At 47.1% G+C, this 19,392-nt stretch overlaps 1 protein-coding gene across 2 annotated transcripts in view; it reads right to left on the bottom strand.

Annotated features, from left to right (window-relative positions):
• The window catches only part of Dop1b (DOP1 leucine zipper like protein B), a 111,761-nt gene that overhangs the window by 28,510 nt on the left and 63,859 nt on the right, over positions 1–19,392 (bottom strand). For both annotated transcript variants that reach the window (XM_004654472.2, XR_006637167.1), the window contains exons 19-26: positions 16,913–18,539; positions 16,429–16,540; positions 14,273–14,461; positions 11,776–11,898; positions 9,125–9,259; positions 2,729–2,784; positions 1,299–1,403; positions 1,142–1,208 (exon numbers count right to left, since the gene is read on the bottom strand). In XM_004654472.2, coding sequence (XP_004654529.2) covers positions 1,142–1,208; positions 1,299–1,403; positions 2,729–2,784; positions 9,125–9,259; positions 11,776–11,898; positions 14,273–14,461; positions 16,429–16,540; positions 16,913–18,539 — 2,414 coding nt within the window. The remainder of the gene's footprint in view (positions 1–1,141; positions 1,209–1,298; positions 1,404–2,728; positions 2,785–9,124; positions 9,260–11,775; positions 11,899–14,272; positions 14,462–16,428; positions 16,541–16,912; positions 18,540–19,392) is intronic.

Here is a 19,392-nt window from a genome sequence, read left to right as displayed (position 1 = left end):
AACCTGAATCTGTCTAGCCAAATCACTGAGCTCTGGGCCTTGGTCCCTTACATTTGTCTCACAATAAACTTACTAACTTTTGAGGTGAGAGGTGTGGTTTTGCATTGATAGCTGGTTTTACAATGTGGTTTTAATTTTTAAAGTCTGACTTGTCATAATTGTGTGATCACAACTTCTAAGACGTAGTCCCTTTAAGTACACTTAGCCCAAGAGCCACTCTCTTCCCTAACCCCTCCCCAGGGCCCAAGCCCCAGAATCCAGAAGTGATGTCTTCAGAGGGAAAGTTCTTCAGGGGTGGGAAGGAGCTGTCAAGATCCTAATGCTCTACCCAAACCCAGCAGTTGGATCACTAGTGCCCAGAGGGTCTCGTGCCTGGTACCTATCTGCACACTAGGTGGCAGGGTTGCATGCCTTTCTGTCTTGGCTCCACTTGCACTCTGCTCTACTATCAAATAAAATAAATTAGTGTTTTTTTTTTTTTTTGAGGTAGGGCCTCACTGTAGGTCAGGCTGACCTGAAATTCACTATGTAATCTCAGGGTGGCCTTGAACTCATGGTGATCCTCCAACCTCTGCCTCCTGATGCTGGGATGAAAGGCATGCGCCACCACACCTAGCTAAAAATAAAAAAATATATATTTTTTTAAAAAGAAAAGAACTTTGGTGCTGGAAAGATGGCTCAGCAGTTAAGGTGCTTACCTGTAAAGCCTAGAATCCAGGTCTGACTCCCCAGTACCCATGTAAAGCCAGATACATAGTGACACATGTATCTGGAGTTCATTTGCAGCAGCTGGAGGCCCTGGTGCACCCATTTTTTTGGTCTTCTCTCTCTGGTGCAAATTATATATATAAGAACTCTGCACATGGAGCTAGATTCATGCTTCTGAGTGAGCTCCACAGACCCTTGAGTGCTGGGAGCAAGAGTACTTATTAGCATTCTAATTCCGCCAGAGGAGGCTGAGACACAATAGCCTCCATGAGAAACCCTGGCCCTCCTGAGCCCTCCATTGATGGAAGTAACTTGGGAACACAGGCAAAGCTAAGATGGGCTAGTAATCAAGGTTGATGCCTGCCTGTGACTCCCCCAAAGGCAATGGCTCTGCAGGAGTAATAACATTTATTAAACATTCCCTCATACGGACCTGCAGGTCTTTTTGGTCTTTCTTGCTTTCCAGGTTGGGAGTTCTCGTAACAAAGTCATTCAGCATGCTGTGGAGAGACAACCAGTTTTTGATAAAAATGCTGCAGAAGTATGTTCTGATAGAAACCACTATGTTCAGGTGAAGGAGGTGGCAATACCTTAGAAGCAGAAAGTAGCCGGGGGGAGCCAGATTCAGCTGCACAGACTCCTTCAGTACTCCCAGCAGAGAAGGGAAGCTCTCCTGCAAGTTGGCTATTGGCAGTCTATTAAAAAAAAAAAAAAGAAAGAGGCAGAAAAAAACAACCCAGTTGTGAACAAGTAAGTAAAAACACACATACTTAGGAGTGCATTTTAGATGCAGAAGTTGGAGAACAGAGGGAAACGTGTATCTGACTGATCTGTTGTGTGCGTGATACTGTATGCACGCCATGCTCGTTATGTGTGCAGATGCATGAGGAAAACCTTGGTTATAATCCTAAGGGCCGTCTACCTCCTCTGAGACAGGCTCTCTTGTTGGCCTGGAGCTCACCAATAATAAGACTGGCTGGCTAGCGAGCTCCACCTTTCTCCACCACCTCAGCACTGAGATTACAGGCATGCACCACCATGCTTGGTGTTTTCACATGGGTTCTGAGGATCAAACTCAAGTCCTCATACTTGTAAGTCAAGCACTCTACCTAAGGAGCCGCTTCCCAGCCCTGCTTTGTATTCACAGTCTGCGCAGCTTCAGTTCTGGCACTGTGACATTCGAGCACTTGAAGTTAGGAGCCCCGAGACCCTGTGGCTGACAGCGATGCTCCTGGTTTCCTTATCTATGGAATCAAAGCCTCCACCACTGGTCACTCAGTTTTCTGGTTTCTGGTACATGGCTGAGAGCATGCATCCTCTGTCACAGGGCTGCAGAGTACTGGGACAGGTTACACATATCACCTTCATCACCCATGGCAGCTCTCAGGTCAGGCCTCCCAGGGAGTGAGGAGGGTGCTGACATCACCACCACACGGCCAGGCAGTACTGAGGACCATGTCTCCTTTTTCTAAAAGCGGCCTTCATCACTTTCCTACTGATGGTTTCTTTTCATATCAATTTCACACAACTTGAATTTTTAAAAATATTTTGTGTCTCACAGTTTAAAACATATTTTATTTATTTATGAAAGAGAGAGAAAGAAAGAATGAATGGGCATGCCAGGGCTTCCAGCCACTGCAAACAAACTCCAGATGCATGTGCTGCCATGTGCATCTGGCTTATGTGGATACTAGGGAATTGAACCTGGGTCCTTAGGCTTCACAGGCAGGGGCCTTAACTGCTAAGCCATCTCTCCAGCCCCAACTTGAATCTTTTAACGTTTAACAGGCTTCACATAAAGCTTTGCTGACATAAAGTATTCAACATATAGTTTGTGGATTTGAAAATGTTGGATTCTCTCTCTAGAGAAGGAAAAGTAAAGATGGTCAGATCATTCCCACACAACTTCTAAGACAATTTTTGAACTAAGGCTCCTGAGTATTCCAGGAGTTCAAGGCAGTTTTGGTCATGGTCACAACAGTAGCACCTGTAACTGGGGGGTGTTTAGGGACAGCAGTACCTTTGGATGAAAGCGTAGCAAAACTGCAACACAGGGATGTCCACCAGGGGCGACCTCTGAAAACAAAGCACAACTTCTTACTCCAGTTGGCAGGAAACGAGGCTGTCAAAGAACTCTACCGCAGGCTTCCCAGCTGGGGGTGGTGCTCTGGGAGCCCAGGAACTTTTAGGAGGGGCCTGGCAGGTCCCTGGATTGTAGCCTTTGAAGCCCCGACACTGGATTCTGCCTCATGGACTGCGTCTTGTCTGCTGTGATGTGAACAGCCTGCATGCACACTCCCACCACCCTGAACTAAGCCAGTCCACCATGCCTTCCCACCATGATGAACGTAAACCAGGAGCCCAAATAAGCCTTTCCTCTCATGAGTTTGGACCATAGGGACACAAAAGTAATTAATACAATGTCCTAACCGAGGTTTAGCCAAAGAATCTTTCAGAAAAATAACAAAAGCACACGATAACACTAGCACACAAGAAGGCAGGTGCATCCCTGTGAAGTCCCAGATCATCACGGAAAAGCTCAATGGCAAGTTCTTGGTCTGTTTACTTCCTTCCCAATCCAGGGTTATCAATCAGTATTCAGGGAAAATTTGGTATTAAGATTGAACCTCCCCAAACAGAACACTGTTGACACTAATTAACGAATAGACTCACCTATAAACAAGAGACAAAAAAAAAAAAAAAAAAATCCAGTCCTTTGCTTAACAGATTCCCTCATGCTTGACCAAGACATTTTCCTAAATCCCAAGTGGCTGGAATTACACAGAAACTGGTTCCAAAATACACATTTTTCCCCTCCATGCTTTAAAAAGCTATTTGTAATTGTTGAGTTTATGAACTAAAATAGCAGAGAATGTAGTTTTGCTATTTGAAACACCGGGCCTCAACTAGTCAGACAAGATCTAGTTCCTCTGAGCGTTGGGCAAAACAGAAAGCTGCAGATGTTTTTAGACATTCAAGTAGTATACAGGGACGAAGTCCCCAAATGCTCCTGTCTGTCTGTAGTGCCCTGCAGAGCCATCTCCAGGACAGCTTCCCTGTGCTTCCACAGCAGGGGGTGCTAGCTCAGTGTGGGGGACCCTCAGGGAGAGTCGTTTCCCACACTTGAGACCTGCTCAAAGTCCTAAACACAAATTGGCCAAGGACCGTGTCCGCCGCTCAGCACCCATCATCCTGCTGAGCTAAACTGCTTTAATATTTATGTACAAGAACAAATGGCAACAGGGTGGCCACACAATCCTGGAAGAATGGGGACAGAGAGCCAACGGATGCTATGAAAGCTGTCTGTGTCCATACTGCTCTTAAGCACTTGGTTGATTTTATAATCTGTCCTTGTGGTACTAATTTTTAGGCTGGTGTGGAGGTTTGATTCACGTGTCCCCCATAAACTTAGGTAGTCTGAATGTTAGTCTCCCTAGCTGATAGCAATTGAAAATTAAAGCCTCCTGGAGGCAGTGTACTATTGGGGGCGGGCTTATGGGTGTTATAGCCAGTTTCCCCATGCCAGTGTTTGGCACACTCTCCTGTTGTTTTTGTCCATCTTATGTTGGCCAGGAGGTGATATCCACCCTCTGCTCATGCCATCAATTCCCCCTGCCATCGTGGAGCTTCCCCTCAAGTCTGTAAGCCAAAATAAATCTTTTCCCCAAAATCTTGGTCAGGTGATTTCTGCCAGTAATGCAAACCTGACTGCAACAGTAAAGTGGTACCAAGGAGTGGGATTACTTCTAGACACTTGACTGTGTGGCTTTGGCCTTCTGGAGCTGATTTTCAAGAGGAGTATGGAAGGATTTGAAACCTTGGCCTAAGAAACGCCTTGCAGTGCTGTAAGTACAGCTTGATGGACTATTCTAGTCAGAGTTGAAAGACCTGAATGCAGTAAGAACTATGGACTGTGAGGTTTGGCTTATGAGGGTGAGAAAGAGCTTTGCTTGGACTGGGCTAGCAGTTTGTGTGAAAAGCTTGCTGTTATGCCTGTGTCCTGAGAAGTTGTGCAGGGTTGCTCTGTGTATAAATGAACTGGTGTGAGCAGAGGGATATGGCACGGAAAAAATGAAATCTTTGGACCCAAACTGCTGCCCACTCACCTGCAAATTGTTTGAGAGATTACAACCATTGAGATTGGGCCAGCTGACCTGGACTGGGGCAACAGGAAGAATGTAAACTCTTTTGAAGGGGCCTGAGTGCTCAAGGTGTGTCCTGTTCTTCAAAGTCTGCTTTATTCCCCTCTGGATTAACAAATTGGCACCCTACCTGGTATTGTGAAGTATAAGAAATGCTGGAAAGAGGGTCATTGAGTTTGCAACATGGTCTTGTGTTTTGGAAATGGCCATGGACAGTGTGAAGCAGGTTTGCTGGATGCCTGCATGGAGACCCCATGGGACCATGAGGATGAACCGTGGCTTGCAGTGGAGACCCAGTGGAGATGTCGGGACCCCGAGATGGCTGCCAAGGAGAGTTGCCGGCCCCAATGAAGTTTTTCAGGACTGTGAGTAGCCTAGCTGGAGGGGCGGAATTGGAATGCCAGAGACTTGTTACTGGTTAGAATTACCAGTCTTGGAGATTTGTCACTGGCTAGAGTTGTTGGATTTGAAGCTACAGAGTTTGATGTTTGCCCTGGTTGTTCTAAATCTTGTATTGGCTGAATGTTTCTTTGCTGTGCCCAGTGCCATCTTCTGCACTGTGAATGTTTATTCTGTGCTATCATGTTTTTTTTTAGAACATTTTGTTTGTTTTTATTTATTTATTTGAGAGCAACAGACAGAGAGAAAGCAGCAGAGAGAGGAGGAGAGAGAGAGAGAATGGGTGCACAAGGACCTCCAGCCACTCTAAATGAACTCCAGTTGTGTGTGCTCCCTTGTGCATCTGGCTAACGTGGATCCTGGGGAATCGAGCCTCAAACTGGGGTCCTTAGGCTTTACAGGCAAGCGCTTAACTGCTAAGCCATCTCTCCAGCCCCATTATGGTTTTTTTGAGGTTATTTTTTGGTATCATGGCACAGTTAAAAGATCTTGGACTACGGGGATACACAAACAGCATTGGGATTGATAAAGACTATGGGGACTTTTTAAAGTTGGACTAAATGCATTGCATTTTAACTCATGTATGGTTGTCAGTTTATGGGGGCCAGAGTTGGAATGTGGAGGTTTGGTTCAGGTGTTCCCCATAAACTTAGGTATTCTGAACGCTAGTCTCCCCAGCTGATAGCAATTGGAAATTAAAGCCTCCTGGAGGCCGTGTGTTGTTGGGGGCGGGCTTATCGGACTTATAGCCACTTTCCTCTTGCCAGTGTTCGGCACACTCTCCTGTTGCTATTGTCCACCTTATGTTGGCCAGGGGGTGATGTCCACCCTCTGCTCATGCCATTGTTCTCCCTTGCTATTGTAGAGCTTCCCCTCAAGCCTGTAAGCCAAAATAAATGTTTTTCCCAAAAGCTGCTCTTGGTCAGGTGATTTCTGTTGGCAATGCAAACCTTACTGCAAGAGCTAGATTTTCTTCTTTTCCCAACCTAGGCTCTAGAAAAGTGCAGGAACTTTTTTTTATTGCTGTAATAATGTGCACAGTGCTTGTTCACAGATGCTAGGATGAAGGAGGGAACTAGGGTCCACAACACAACTGGGTTGAAGGCCAGACCCTGGTGCTCAGCCATTTCTGTGGGGGTGGGGGGGGCATCCTGCTCCATGTGTGAGAGAGAGGCCTTTCAAAGAGGTGCAGAGGGGAGGGAATACTCAATGGAGAACTTTTTTTGAGGTAGGTCTCACTCTAGCCCAGGCTGACCTGGAGTTCACTATGTCATCTCAGGCTGGCCTTGAATCACAGTGATCCTCCTAACCCTGCAGTGCTCATGTGGCAAGGGCCTAAGCTGGAGAAGGACATAAGTGACTCCATATTGTGAACTTATACAAGGAAGTTCAGCATAGCTGGTACCTTGGAATATGGTCCCACCTGCACCTGAACTTTATGCTTGGCTTGCTTGAACACAATGAATCTCCACAAGGCAAGTTGTTTTTCTTGCTATTGCTAACTGCAACCTTCAGCTGCTATATTAACTGCTGCTTGCTTGTAGTCGCAGGAGAAGGAAAGGGCAGGGAGGGGAGATTCTGGAAAAGTTTGTGTTTTTTTTCTAAAATCATCTGAAATTAACTCTTAGTTTTGTAAGATCATGATTACTAGACTTCTGAACTGTAAAACTAAGATGTGCAATCTTATGAATTTCTCCCATAAAAGGTGCCCTGAAGTACAGCCTGATACTGCATTCGGGCTCCTGAGTCCCGGATGCAGTCAACAGCTGGCTAATAAAGATTCCTTTCCCAGTTATATATATTGGTTTTTCTAAGTAGGATCTCACTCTAGCCCAGGCTGACCTGGAATTCACTATGTAGTCTCAGGGTGGTCTCAAACTCATGGTGATCCTACCTCTGCCTCCCAAGTGCTCAGATTAAAGGCGTGCACCACCATGCCCAGCTTTTTTTTTTTTTTTTTTTTTTTTGTCCAAAGTAGGGTTTCACTCTAGCCCGGGATGATCTGAAATTCACTATGTCATCTCAGGGTGTCCTTGAACTCACAGCAATCCTCCTACCTCTGCCTCCCGAGTGCTGGGATTAAAGGCGTGCGCCACCTCACCTGGTTCACTTCCAATGCTTTCAAGTATACAGTTTAGCCATTAAATACATTCACATTGCTATACACCATCATTCTTAGAAGTTTTTCACTGACCCAAACTGAAATCACTCATTAAATTCAAATTCCCCATTCCCTTCTCCAGCCGCTGGCCCCTGGCAACCTATGACTGTTCTGGAGACCCAGGGTAAGTGAATCAGGGTATTTACCCCCATGTGACTTGCCTGTTTTACTCAATGTAATACTCTTAAGGTTTAATGTCAGATTTTCCTTGCTTTTTATTTTTATTTTTATTTTTTTGATTTTTCGAGGTAGGGTCTCACTCTAGCCAAGGCAGACCTGAAATTCACTATGGAGTCTCAGGGTGGCCACGAACTCACAGTGATCCTCCTACCTGTGCCTCCCAAGTGCTAGGATTAAAGGCATGCGCCACCATGCCTGGCTTCTTTTCCTTGCTTTTTTAAAAAAATATTATTTATTTGCAAGCAGAGAGGGAAGAAAGACAGAAAGAGTAGGCATGCCAGAACCTCCAACTACTGCAATCAAACTCCAGATGCATGCGTTACTGCATCTGGCTTTACATGGGTCCTGGAGAATCAAACCAGGGCCACTGGGCTTTGCAGGCAAGCACCATAAGTGCTCTCTCTCCAGGTCCCAGATTTTCCTCCTCTTAAGGGTTGTAATAATGTAATGTACATGTGTGTTCATGTGCACATGTGTGCATGTGCATGCACGCTTACGTTTCTCCATTCACCTGTTGATGTATACTTGGGTTGTTTCTACCTTCTGTCTATTATAAACAATACTGATACAAACACTGTAGTTCAAATGAATGCCTGTGTGTGTGCATATATACCCACACACGCACACACATACATATATACACACACACGCACATATATGGCATGTGTGTATAGAATACATGCATGTGCGTGTGTCTGTGGCACAGGTGGTCCCTCCATCATTCATCCACATGAGTTCCTTGACACAGAGTCTCTTAAGGACTCTGGAGCTTGCTTTATGTCAAGAGCTCCAGCAATTCTCTGGTCTCTGCTCCCCTTAGGACTGGGGTTACAGATACCCTCCCCTGCTCATCTGTGAGTAACCTCCACCTTCTCTGTGCCCCAGATTGTTGTCCATATCTAGTACCCCCTTCCCTTTAGACATCACTACATACATAAATTGGAGTTAAAGACTGGAGAGATGGCTTAGGTTAAGGTGCTTGCCTGCAAAGCCAAAGGACCCAGGTTCAATTCCCCAAGACCCACTTGAGCCAGATGCACAAGGTAGTGCATGTGTCTGGAGTTTGTTTGCATTGGCTGGAGGCCCTGGTGTGCCCATCCTCTCTCTCTCCTTCTCTCTCTCTCAAATAAATAAATAAATAAAAATTAACAAATGGAGTTAAGCCCAGTGCTTCCCCTACTGTGGCATTTGCTGAATCCTATTTGCCTGCACTGTCTCTGTCAAGAGCTGAGCTTTGTTTCCCCTCCACACCTTTCAGGAGGTGAGTTCCTTGAGGCAAGTGCCATTCCCACTCTCTAAAGCCTTTGCTTCCTGTTTATGTGGAAAGCACTAAGAACCAGGCAGTGTGCCTGACATCAAGGGACAGACAGACAGACAGACTGTGGGCTGCTCCCATCTTGACAGGAGCTCTATAGCTTCTTGGGTCTCCGCAAAATGACAACCCAAGAACCTCTCCTCCCTCCTGCTGCCTGTGTCTCGCTCCTGAACACTGGCTGCAGGCGGCATCTGTGGGAGGGGGGCTCAGGCTCCTCACCTCGTCCCCTTTGATCTGCGGCGGCCTCTTCACCACCTCCTTCACCAGCTGCAGCACCGTGTCCGTGGGCAGGGTGCTGAGCGCGCACACCAAGTCCACGAGGATGAGCTGGGACGCACTTGCTGCTGGGATGATCTGCTCAGAAAGAAAGAATTCCTTAAAAGCTTGTAGAAAGAAAATAAAAATGAAACCACAGGCTGGAGAGATGGTTTAGCAGTTAAGGTGCTTGCCTGAGAAGCCTAAGGACCCATGTTTGACTCTCCAGGTCCTAGGTAAACTAGATGCACAAGGTGATGCAAGCGTACAAGGTAGCACGTGTGCACAAGGTGGCACACGTGTCTGCAGTTCAATTACAGAGGCCCTAGCACACCAATTCATCTTCTCTCTCTCTCGCACATGCACTCTTGCATAAAAAAATAAAAAGGCCAGTCTGCTGGCCTTGTCTCAAAAACAACAAACCACATAGAGTTTTCTGCAGTAGTTGTTCCTGAAAAAAAGAAATGTACTTTAGTGTTTTAACAAACATTTCCTGTTGCACTGGGGAGAAGACCCCTTTGTGGGCACAGTGGGGTAGGTCCTAACCATAACAGCATGTTCAGGAGCGCTGAACATTAGGAACAAAGGGGTAGTGGGTGATGGGGAAGCACTCGCATGTTTACATTTAGAAAATGTCAGGCTGGAATTGAGACATGAAACTAACAACATGAGTATAGGGAGCAAAAACAGGTGAGTCAGCTTCACTGAAGCTGGCCTTGGTGAGACAGCCCAGGACAGGAGGCTTTTTTTTTTTTTTTTTAAGGTAGGGTCTCACTCTGGTCCCAGCTGACCTGACCTTCAATTAACTATTGTTGGGAGCTATGAACCAAACCTTGGTCATGTAAACAGAGACTGCCATATAGCAAGTTAAGTTTTTACTTCCTCACCTAATACTCAACTACCAGAAACAAAGACTGCCTATACAGCAAGTTAACTTTCTACTTCCTCACCTAATATTCAACTACCAGAAACAATGGGATCGTACACCTGGCTAAACACTCCCCCATCCTGCCGGTAGCTAATGAAGAAACAAAGGCATTGCGGTTTAACCAGTAACTCTGTAATCCTTGCCCTGACCATGTCCCCTTCCCCCTACAACCCTATATAAATCTACATGTAAGAATAAACTCTCGAGGCTGTGACAAACACCTAGCATGGTCTCCTTCTTGTGTCTGTTTGCCTTCTTTCACCCAGGTTAGCTTCTCCTTGAGTCCTTGTTCAACTCCACGCTGGCCAGGGCAAACTATGTAGTCTCAGGGTGGCCTTGAACTCACAGTGATCCTCCTACCTCTGCCTCCCAAGTGCTGGGATTAAACGTGTGTGCCACTATGCCTGGTACCCCATACTCTTGCCCCTGTAAATGAACTCCAGACATATGAACCACTTTTGTGCATCTGGCTTTATATGGGTACTGGGGGAATTGAACCTGGGCTGGCCCTTGAAAGAAAATAACCTATTACAGGTTTACCTCCTTGGAAAGAGCCCAAGGTGTGGAGGAGGGATGCCTGGGGCCCTCAACTGACTGCGCACTCTTTCCAGAGAGAAACCAATTGGCCACAGAGGCTGATGCACTGAGGTGTCTGGGAGAGATCTACCCCTTGGGAGGAGGACCCGGGTGGAGCAAAGAAGTATGTGCTGGCCTTGTAGCAATAGGTGACCAAGTCACAGGGAATATCACAACAGACTGATAGACAGCAAAAGCACAAAATGCAGAAAGTGCCATGTTTGGACATAAAGATATTACCTCATTTTCGTTTATTATCATGGATAGTAATACATTAATAAAGTGATACGATGGTCACCACCAGAGGTGACCCACAGAGGCCTTCCTTCAGCCGGGTGAAGGTTTGTAGCTTTTATTTTTAAATTTTTTTTTAAATGTACATGTTCTCAGGGGTAGTCATGAGCCCTAGGGGTATAACATCTGCTGATGTCTGGATAAATGTACATACTATGCTTATCAAGCTGCCCAGTAAGCACTTCTCTTAATATTCATACCCTTATATTAATGCTACTCTCACTTTGGGTAGAGAATCTTCTCTTTTCAGATAGCAGTGACCTTGGGATGACTCAGAAGGTATCATAGTGCTGGAAAGAAGTGACTGGAGTACTGAGTAACATCTTGATCACACCTTCCAAGGCTCAGGGTCTAATGCGGAAGAGGTGGTGGAAAGAATGTAAGAGCCAAAGGACTCCTTACAACATGCTCCTCCAGACACAAAATGGCCTGGATATTCATGACGTCATAGTGTCTGACACTACCTACACAAGACCATTGTGAGAGGAGGAAAAGATCATGACATCAAAATAAAAGAGAGACTGATTGAGATGAGGAGGGGATATGATGGAGAATGGAATTTCAAAGGGGAAAGTGGGGGGAGGGAGTGTTTTACCATGGGATATTTTCTAGCTCACCAATTTAGCTAAATCAACCAGCCATCAGTTAAGTCCTAGAGACCCTCCTGCCTCTGCCTCCCCGCTGCTGGGATTACAGGCACATGCCTTCAAGCCTGGTCTTTGATGTGGTTGTTGGTATCCAAACTCAGGTCCTCATGCGGGCGTAGTGAGCACACTTCCCGCTTCCCCAGCCCCTCAGCCCCTCCACGCAGCCTCACCATGGTCTTGCTGTGGCGCTGTGCCTTCTTCTTGCTCCACACAGTAGCAACTGCAGCCATCAGCTGAACCCCAAGGTGTGCTGTCAAGGGGTTTAGGAAGTCTAAAATTTTTTGTCTTATAGTCTAGGAAACAGAAAAGAAAGCTATTGGCAAAAATATAGAGAAAAGAGTTATCTAGAATAATCACCAGACCCTCATGCCACCCATGGTAAGTCCTGAGAGCAGGGAGCCATTGTGTTAGTACCCACTAACATGGCTCATGGTTGAGTGGGTCCAGGACAGAGAAGGGACAGCAGACCTCTTCAAGGAGCTGGAGGGTGATGGAGGCATGCCACCTACACCTGAGGGCAGGCACAGTGAGTGGCCAGGGTAAAAGGACACAGCTAGCTAAGTGGATTGGGTGAATCTCAAGGGAGATGGGTCTTCCCCAGATTATCTGCACCTCACAGATGAGGAAACTGAGGTTCAGACAGGCTGACATTAAAGCGTATTTCTGAACCTTTTTTTTTTTTTCAGATTTAATGGATTTGGGGGGAAGGCAGATTGAGAGAGAGAATTGGTGCTCCAGGGCCTCTAGCCACTGCAAACAAACTCCAGACATATGCACCACCTTGTGCATCTGGTTTACGTGGGTACTGGGGAACGAAACTTGGCTCCTTAGGCTTCGCAGGCAAATACCTTAACTGCTAAGCCATATCTTCAGCCCTTTCTGAATCTTTTGAAGCAGGTTCCCATAGCAGCTTGAACTAGCATGACATTCCCTTCCAGCACACATGTTGTATTAACTTTTTTTTTTTTAAGGTAGGGTTTCCCTCTAGCTCAGGCTGACCTGGAATTCATAATGTAGTCTCAGGTGACCTTGGACTCACAGAAATCCTCCTACCTCTGCCTCTCGAGTGCTGGGATTAAAGATGTGCACCACCACACCTGGCTTTGTGTTAACTTTTACTGGGAAGAGGTAAACAAACATCTACTCATCCCAAACAGGGCGCCAACATCAGATGAAAGAAATGACTCCATCCAGGTCTAGCTTGGTGAACTACTGAATTTAACTGGGACTGTTTACAGGGGAAGGGGTGAGGGGGGTCCCCTACAGGAGACGGGCAACTATACCACCACAGCTTATGTCTCCTTAGGGAGGAGAGGGCCTCATAAGGGCTCATGAGCTCCTCTCGCACTCTCCCTCCTCTGCATGTGGGAGTGTTGGTCACTGGTCCAGTCTCTGAGGGTTTCATGCAGATAATCACAGCTGCTCTGATTTTAAGACAATAAGGACACATCACACCCTGAGGATAGCTTTCCACAATAATGCTGTTATGACCCATGGGATGTTCTGGAATCTACCTGTGCACCACAGTATCTAACTGGACGACAACAGAGCTATCAAGCCCTGCGTGTGTAAACCTGAAGGCCATTCCTGGCACTGGGCACCCAACTGGTGGCAACAGTTCTGAGCTTCCACAAAAGTAACAGATAATTGGAGGCTAGGCCAGATGCCTGCAGTCTTAAGAGTCTGAGACATCAAAACCATGGAAAAGTGCATGTTCTGAGGTGTGTGTTTAATGAAAAACACTCATAAACACCAGCATTTCACACTGATGTAACCATTTCACAGTACCTCTGAGAGCTAAAGAGAGAAATAAGACATGTTTTAGTAGAAATTCCTTAAAGACTCAAGACTCAAGTGAGAACTTAAAGTGCCCTGCCCTCCATCCATTAGAGATTCTGAACTAAGTGGGGGGGAAGGTAAATGGCAAAAAGGGGGTAAAATCACTCACACACCTCTGTTCCATGTACATTCTTTTTTTTTTTTTTTTCAAGGTAGTCTCAGGGTAACCTTGAACTCACAGAGATCCTCCTACCTCTGCCTCCCAAGTGCTGGGATTAAAGGTGTGCGCCACCATGCCCAGCTCCATGTACATTCTTAAGTACACAAAGGGAAATTTTTGTTGTTGTTGTTGTTTGGTTCTTTTGAGAAATGGTCTCATATATTCCAGGTTCACTGCAAATTTGCTTTGTAGTTGAGCCTTGAACACATGATTTTCCTGCTTTTGCCTCCCAAGTGCTGGTATTATACAGGCACGTGCCACCAGTTTAAAGGAGAGCTTTCACTTTTGATTTGTAGCTTGGATTTCATTAAGCACATCTTGCACATTCATTTTCCTCCTTCCCTTTTCTGAAACATGGTTTAATTATGTAGCTGTAAATAAATGGTCCATAACTTACTACGTAGAACAGAGACCAGACTGGTCTTGCGCTCACGGAGGATCCAGCCTCTTCCCTCAAATGCTAGGATTGCAAGCACGTACAACCTTGATGGGCTTATGTGTTTACTTTCTGTGGGATAGTAAAAGGTGAGGCTCATAATTAAAACAGGGAAAGAAGCTGGGCTAGTGATGCAGGAGCACTCAGGAGGCTGAGGCAGGTGGGTTCTGAGTTCATCACCTTTGGCTTCGTGCAAGATGCTGTCAACCACATCCGGAAAAAGGCCTCTCACCTTGGTGGTTTTAAAGTAAACAGAAGAAGATCCTTTTGTGGCCCCTAGGAGATCCACGGGTCTCTTCTGCATCTCCTCCTTTCTCAGAACATTCCACAGAAGAGCCATAGTGTTGACAATGCGAGGCAGCTCTTCCAAAATGGCATTCTTGGCATTTCTCAGGTTGACAGGATCACTGAGGGCAGCCATCTGAAAGGTAAAACGGGCACATCAGAGTCCCCACATCAGCCAAGCTGCCCCTCAAGGAGGACGCAACGCTGCTGGAGGGAGGGTGGGCTGTTGGCCACCCAGGTCGTGGTCTGGAAATGGTATACTTCTCTGGGTGTGCCTACCCCAGGGTTTTCTTTGTGAAAGAATGAGCTGGGAGGACAATGCTTCAAGCTGCACACTTGTTTTCACATGTGTATGTGTATGGGCACACATGTAAGAGGAGTACACATGCACGTGTTGGATGCTCATGGAGCCAGTCAGATGTGTTCCTATGTACCGAGACAGGAATTCTCACTTGAACCCAGAGCTCGCTCATTCCACTAGTCCAGGGAGCCAGCTTGCCCTGGGGATCCTGTCTCCATCTCCTGAGCACTGAGACCACAGGAGGGCCGTCACACCCACCCTGGCACCCACAGGCGTGCAGGGATCCGAATGCCAGTCCTCATGTTGCACAGCAAGTGCTTCATTCACCTAGCCATCTCCCCAGCCCCCCATTACAGACCTCTTCAAATTACCTAGTGAAAGCATTATGTGCATTAAGGTTTCTTCGTGGGTGTGCATGTGTGTGGTGAGTATGTGCGCTCACACGTGTGTGCATGTGAAGACAACCTCAGGCAGTAGTCTCAAGAACACAGTCCACATCTTTATGAGACAAGCTCTCTTACTGAACCTACAGCTCACCAACTGGGCTGGACCGGACAGCCAGTGAGCCCAGAGGCCCTCGTCTTTGCGTTCTGATGCTGGGATTACAGACCTGTATCGCAATGTCTGGCATTTCACCTGGGTACTGGAAACTAAACTCAGGCCTTCTTGCTTGCAAAGCACTTTACTCACTGAGCTACCTTTCTAGCCCCAATATATATATATTTTTGAGACAGTGTCTCACATAGTCCTGGCTGGCTCTGAACTTGCTATGTAGCCATGTAACCAAGAATGACCTTGAATTTTTGATCTTCTTGCCTCCACTTCTGGAGTGCTAGGATTACAGGCATGTACCACCACACCTGGTAAGTTAAGAAAAAAAATTACTTAATTGGGATAGAGGGATGCTTAAAGGTTAAGGCACTTGCCTGAGAAGCCTAAGGGCCCAGGTTCAATTCCCCAGGACCCACATAAAGCCAGATGCACAAGGTGGCACATGCGTCTGGAATTTGTTTGCAGTGGCTGTAGGCCCTGGTGTGCCATTCTATTTCTTTCTTTTTTCTTTTTCTGTTTTTTTTTCAAGGTAGGGTTTCACTTTAGTCTAGGCTGACCTGGAATTCACTATGTAATCTCAGGGTGGCCTTGAACTCATGGTGATCCTCCTACCTCTGCCTCCCGAGTGCTGGGATTAAAGGCATGCGCCATCATGCCCAGCTTTATTCTCTGTTTCTTAAATAAGTAAATGAAAATATTTTTAAAAAACTACTTGAAAAAGAGATGAATATCTGGGATTGGAGAGATGGCACAGCAGTTAGAGGTGCTGGCTTGTAAAGCCTACTGACCCAGGTCTGATTTCCCAGCACCCCTGTAAAGCTTAAAGAAATCTGAGACATGTGTCTAGTGTTTGTTTGCAGCAGCAAGAGATCCTAGTGCATGTGTACTCACAAACACACACACTAACAAGCAAACAAAAAAATTCAAAGAAAAATATAAATCTATAATTGAACAAATGGCTTTACATTAATCCCATATGGTTACTGAGGGGACAATGGGCAAGAGCTGAAGGAATCCATTAGAGGGGAACGTCTACAAGAGCACAACCACATGCGAATCCCTCATATACATACACTTGCATACACATTTCCAGCTCTTACATACATTTGCACCAATCACACATATATTTACATACACATTTGCATCACTCACATACATATGTTACTTATGCGTTTATTTGAAACAGTTGTAAAGTCCAGTAATGACAAAGTAACATGAAACTGCTCCAATTCAGGGGGAAAAAAATGTACCTTTTTGTTTTGGTTAGGTTGTTCCAAAAGACAAAAATGGCTAATCGTTGTCAGGCCTTCCAAAAGCGTGAGTGGATAATCTGGAGAAATGTTTTCCTTCTTTGAAGTTGTGCTTTGGTGAAGAAATGAGAAATGGGTTTTGAGAATTTTAAAAACAGTTAATCTTATATGTACACTTAGAAATTGGAGAGGTCACTAATTTTAATTAACTAGGGCCTCGTAATGAAGAGCAACAGGTGTTTCTAGCGCTGCCTTAGCATTCTGGGAGAGAGAAGCTAAGGTGTCTCAGAGCTATGTAAAGGAGGTCCTGTTATTTCCATCACAGTGGCCACACTGAGCTAGCCTGGGTTTGGGTCAAAGACAAAGGATTTGAATCTCCACACCCCCTTAACGATGCTCACAGGATTCTGAGAAGGTTGGATTATCCTCCCATTGGCACCCAGGGCCATTACGAAAATCTGTCACTAAAACAAGTTCAACATACCTGACGGTCAGCTTCACAGACTCGCTTTCATACTGTCTGACCAGCTCGTCCAAGTTTTTGCAGATCTGGATAACAAAGGGGGTCACTGTCCAACCCAGGGACTTCCCAAAGTATGGCAGGGAATGCGTGACCAGGCTCACCCAGGCGGGGTGCATGCCGTAGCCATAGGCAGGCTGCAGGCCTCTCACCACTGCTGAGACCAGCAGGCCCTGGGAGGTGAGGGGGTGGGGCTGCACGTACTGCATGGCGCCAATGGCTTGCTGGAAGTTAAGCGCCTTTTGCCACTCACGGGACAGAGCTGGCTGGCTTTCGGCCTCCTCCTGGCCCTGGCCCAGGTGGTGCTCCAGGACGATGAGTGCCTGCAAGAGCTTGAGCAGCTCGATCTGCAGGGGATGCTCGCTCCAAATCTGGTCCTGGCCCAGGTTGATGAGATTCTCCTCGAAGAGGCTATCCTCTAGCAGGAACCTGGCGCGGTCGGCGGTGGCCAGACCATAGCGCTTCTGACTTGTGTACATGGACGCTGACAGGGAGAGCAGGACAAACTCCTGCACCTTGCACCTCTGCAGCAAGCTATGGATGAACTCCAGGTTCCTCCCTTCTGAGGACTTGGCCCCCGAGACGAGCTGCGTCATTATTCTAATCAGCACCTCGACGCTCTTGACCTGCACGTCCCGGTTGCCGAGGACGTCTCTGTGGCAGACCTTTAGGTAGCACGGGTAGTAGGAGCGCAGGAAGCTCAGGCAGAGGTAGGTGAGGAGCTCGATGAGCAGAGAGTGTGGGCACACGTTGGGGGCCTGGGTCTGGAGCTTTCCGTAGAAACTCTGGCCGACGAGAGCCTCCTGGTGGCGCGCGAGGAGGTTGGAAATGAGATTGAGGTGTGCGGTGGAGCTGGTGTCCATGCTGGTCCTGGACACGGCCTCGATGAACTCCTTCGGGTTGGTCTTGAGCACGGCCTCCAGCACGGAGAAGGCGTAGAGCACGCGCCGCGAGTCGTAGGGCTGCAGGTAGAGCAGGATGTGCTTGAACAAGGCCTCGAGCGTCTCCCGCCTCTCCCTCTGCTGCTTCAGCACCCGGGACGCGGTGAGGGCCTGGAGCTCCAAGTCCGCCTCCTCGTCGCTGGACAGCGACTCGGAAGCCTGCGTCTTGTCCGAGTCGGCCCGCACTAGGCTCAACTTGGCATTGGCCTTGAGACCTTCTGGCTGGAAGGCCGTGACGGCCGAGCGCTTAGGGTGTACCCTGCCCCCCACAGAGATGGGTGTGCAGCAGTTCTCCTCGTGGCTCAGGTCGTGTGGGTCGTGAGAGGGGGAGGAGAACGTGGACGTGTTCTCGCTGTCTGTGTGGCTGCAACTCGTGTCTGCAGACTCGGTGTGCTCGCTGCTGTCCAGCGCACTCGGGGCCGTCCTGTCTGGAAGATCCACATAGTACGGAAGGTCTTCCTCGCTCAGCTCACTTCTCGGTGGGCACTTCTCTGGTTCCTTCTCCACCTCGGCCCAGATAGCTTCTCGATCCACTGTGGTGAACTGGTTCAGAGGTAAGCTCTCTTCGGAGCCACTTTCCTGCAGCTCAGGCATCCCACATGTCTCTTTGAAAGGGGGCTTCTTTCTGTTAAACCATCGATGCAAGTCCTCTGGAAATCACAGGACAGGGGGCTTTAGAGGATGAGGGATGGGAAGGTAGCTCCACAGTGATCTATGTCTAAAAGCTAGACAGATCACATGGATGGAATTTCATGTGAACTGTACCCAAATCTAGAGTACATTGTCGACAAAGGTAAACAAAAGGAAGCAAAATGTTCTTTAGAACATACAAGGGACTGAACAATTTAGTTTACTGTCAGAAAACTTGTCATAACTTGTTCCTACTTTTGAGGCAAGGTCTTGCTAGGCAGCTCAGTCTATCCTTCGATCCACAACTCTTTGCCCAGCCTCCTGAGTGCTGGGACTACAAGAGTAGGCAATTACATCTGGCATACTTTTCTTAAAAAAAAAAAAAACAGACAGACAACAAAAACACAACCATGCTGGGGACCAAGCCCAAGCCCTAATAAATGCTAATTACTCTACCTCTGAGCTTCATCTCAACCCCTTATGGTAACGTTTTGGGGAAGGCATTTTGGGACTGTATGATTTTGTCCCAGTAATTCTCTCCAGAAATGCAGTCCACAGCAATGTCCTCACAGGTTTCAAAGCTGGCAGGATGAGGGCACTCACTGAAATGCCCGGTGTGAAGACACGTGCAAAGCAAGTTGACCGTCCACAGCGAAGGGTTCGGTGAACCAGACTGTGACACCCAGAGCTCATGCTGTGATGCATGGACATAAGCGATGTGAAGGACGTTACTTAAGGGGAACTCTAGCCTCTGAACAGCTGTGAAGATGAGCCCTCTTGGGAGAGTATGAACAAGACCTGCAGACCATCTGGGGGAGTCTGGATGGATGGCCCCCAGTAGATTCAGGAGTTTACTAAAGCTAGTAGCTTATC

Source organism: Jaculus jaculus, chromosome 5 (genome assembly GCF_020740685.1).
Source record: "Jaculus jaculus isolate mJacJac1 chromosome 5, mJacJac1.mat.Y.cur, whole genome shotgun sequence".
Classification (NCBI taxonomy): domain Eukaryota; kingdom Metazoa; phylum Chordata; class Mammalia; order Rodentia; family Dipodidae; genus Jaculus; species Jaculus jaculus.
The sequence above is the reverse complement of the archived record's forward strand: the minus strand, read 5'-3'. Positions and strand labels throughout refer to the sequence as shown.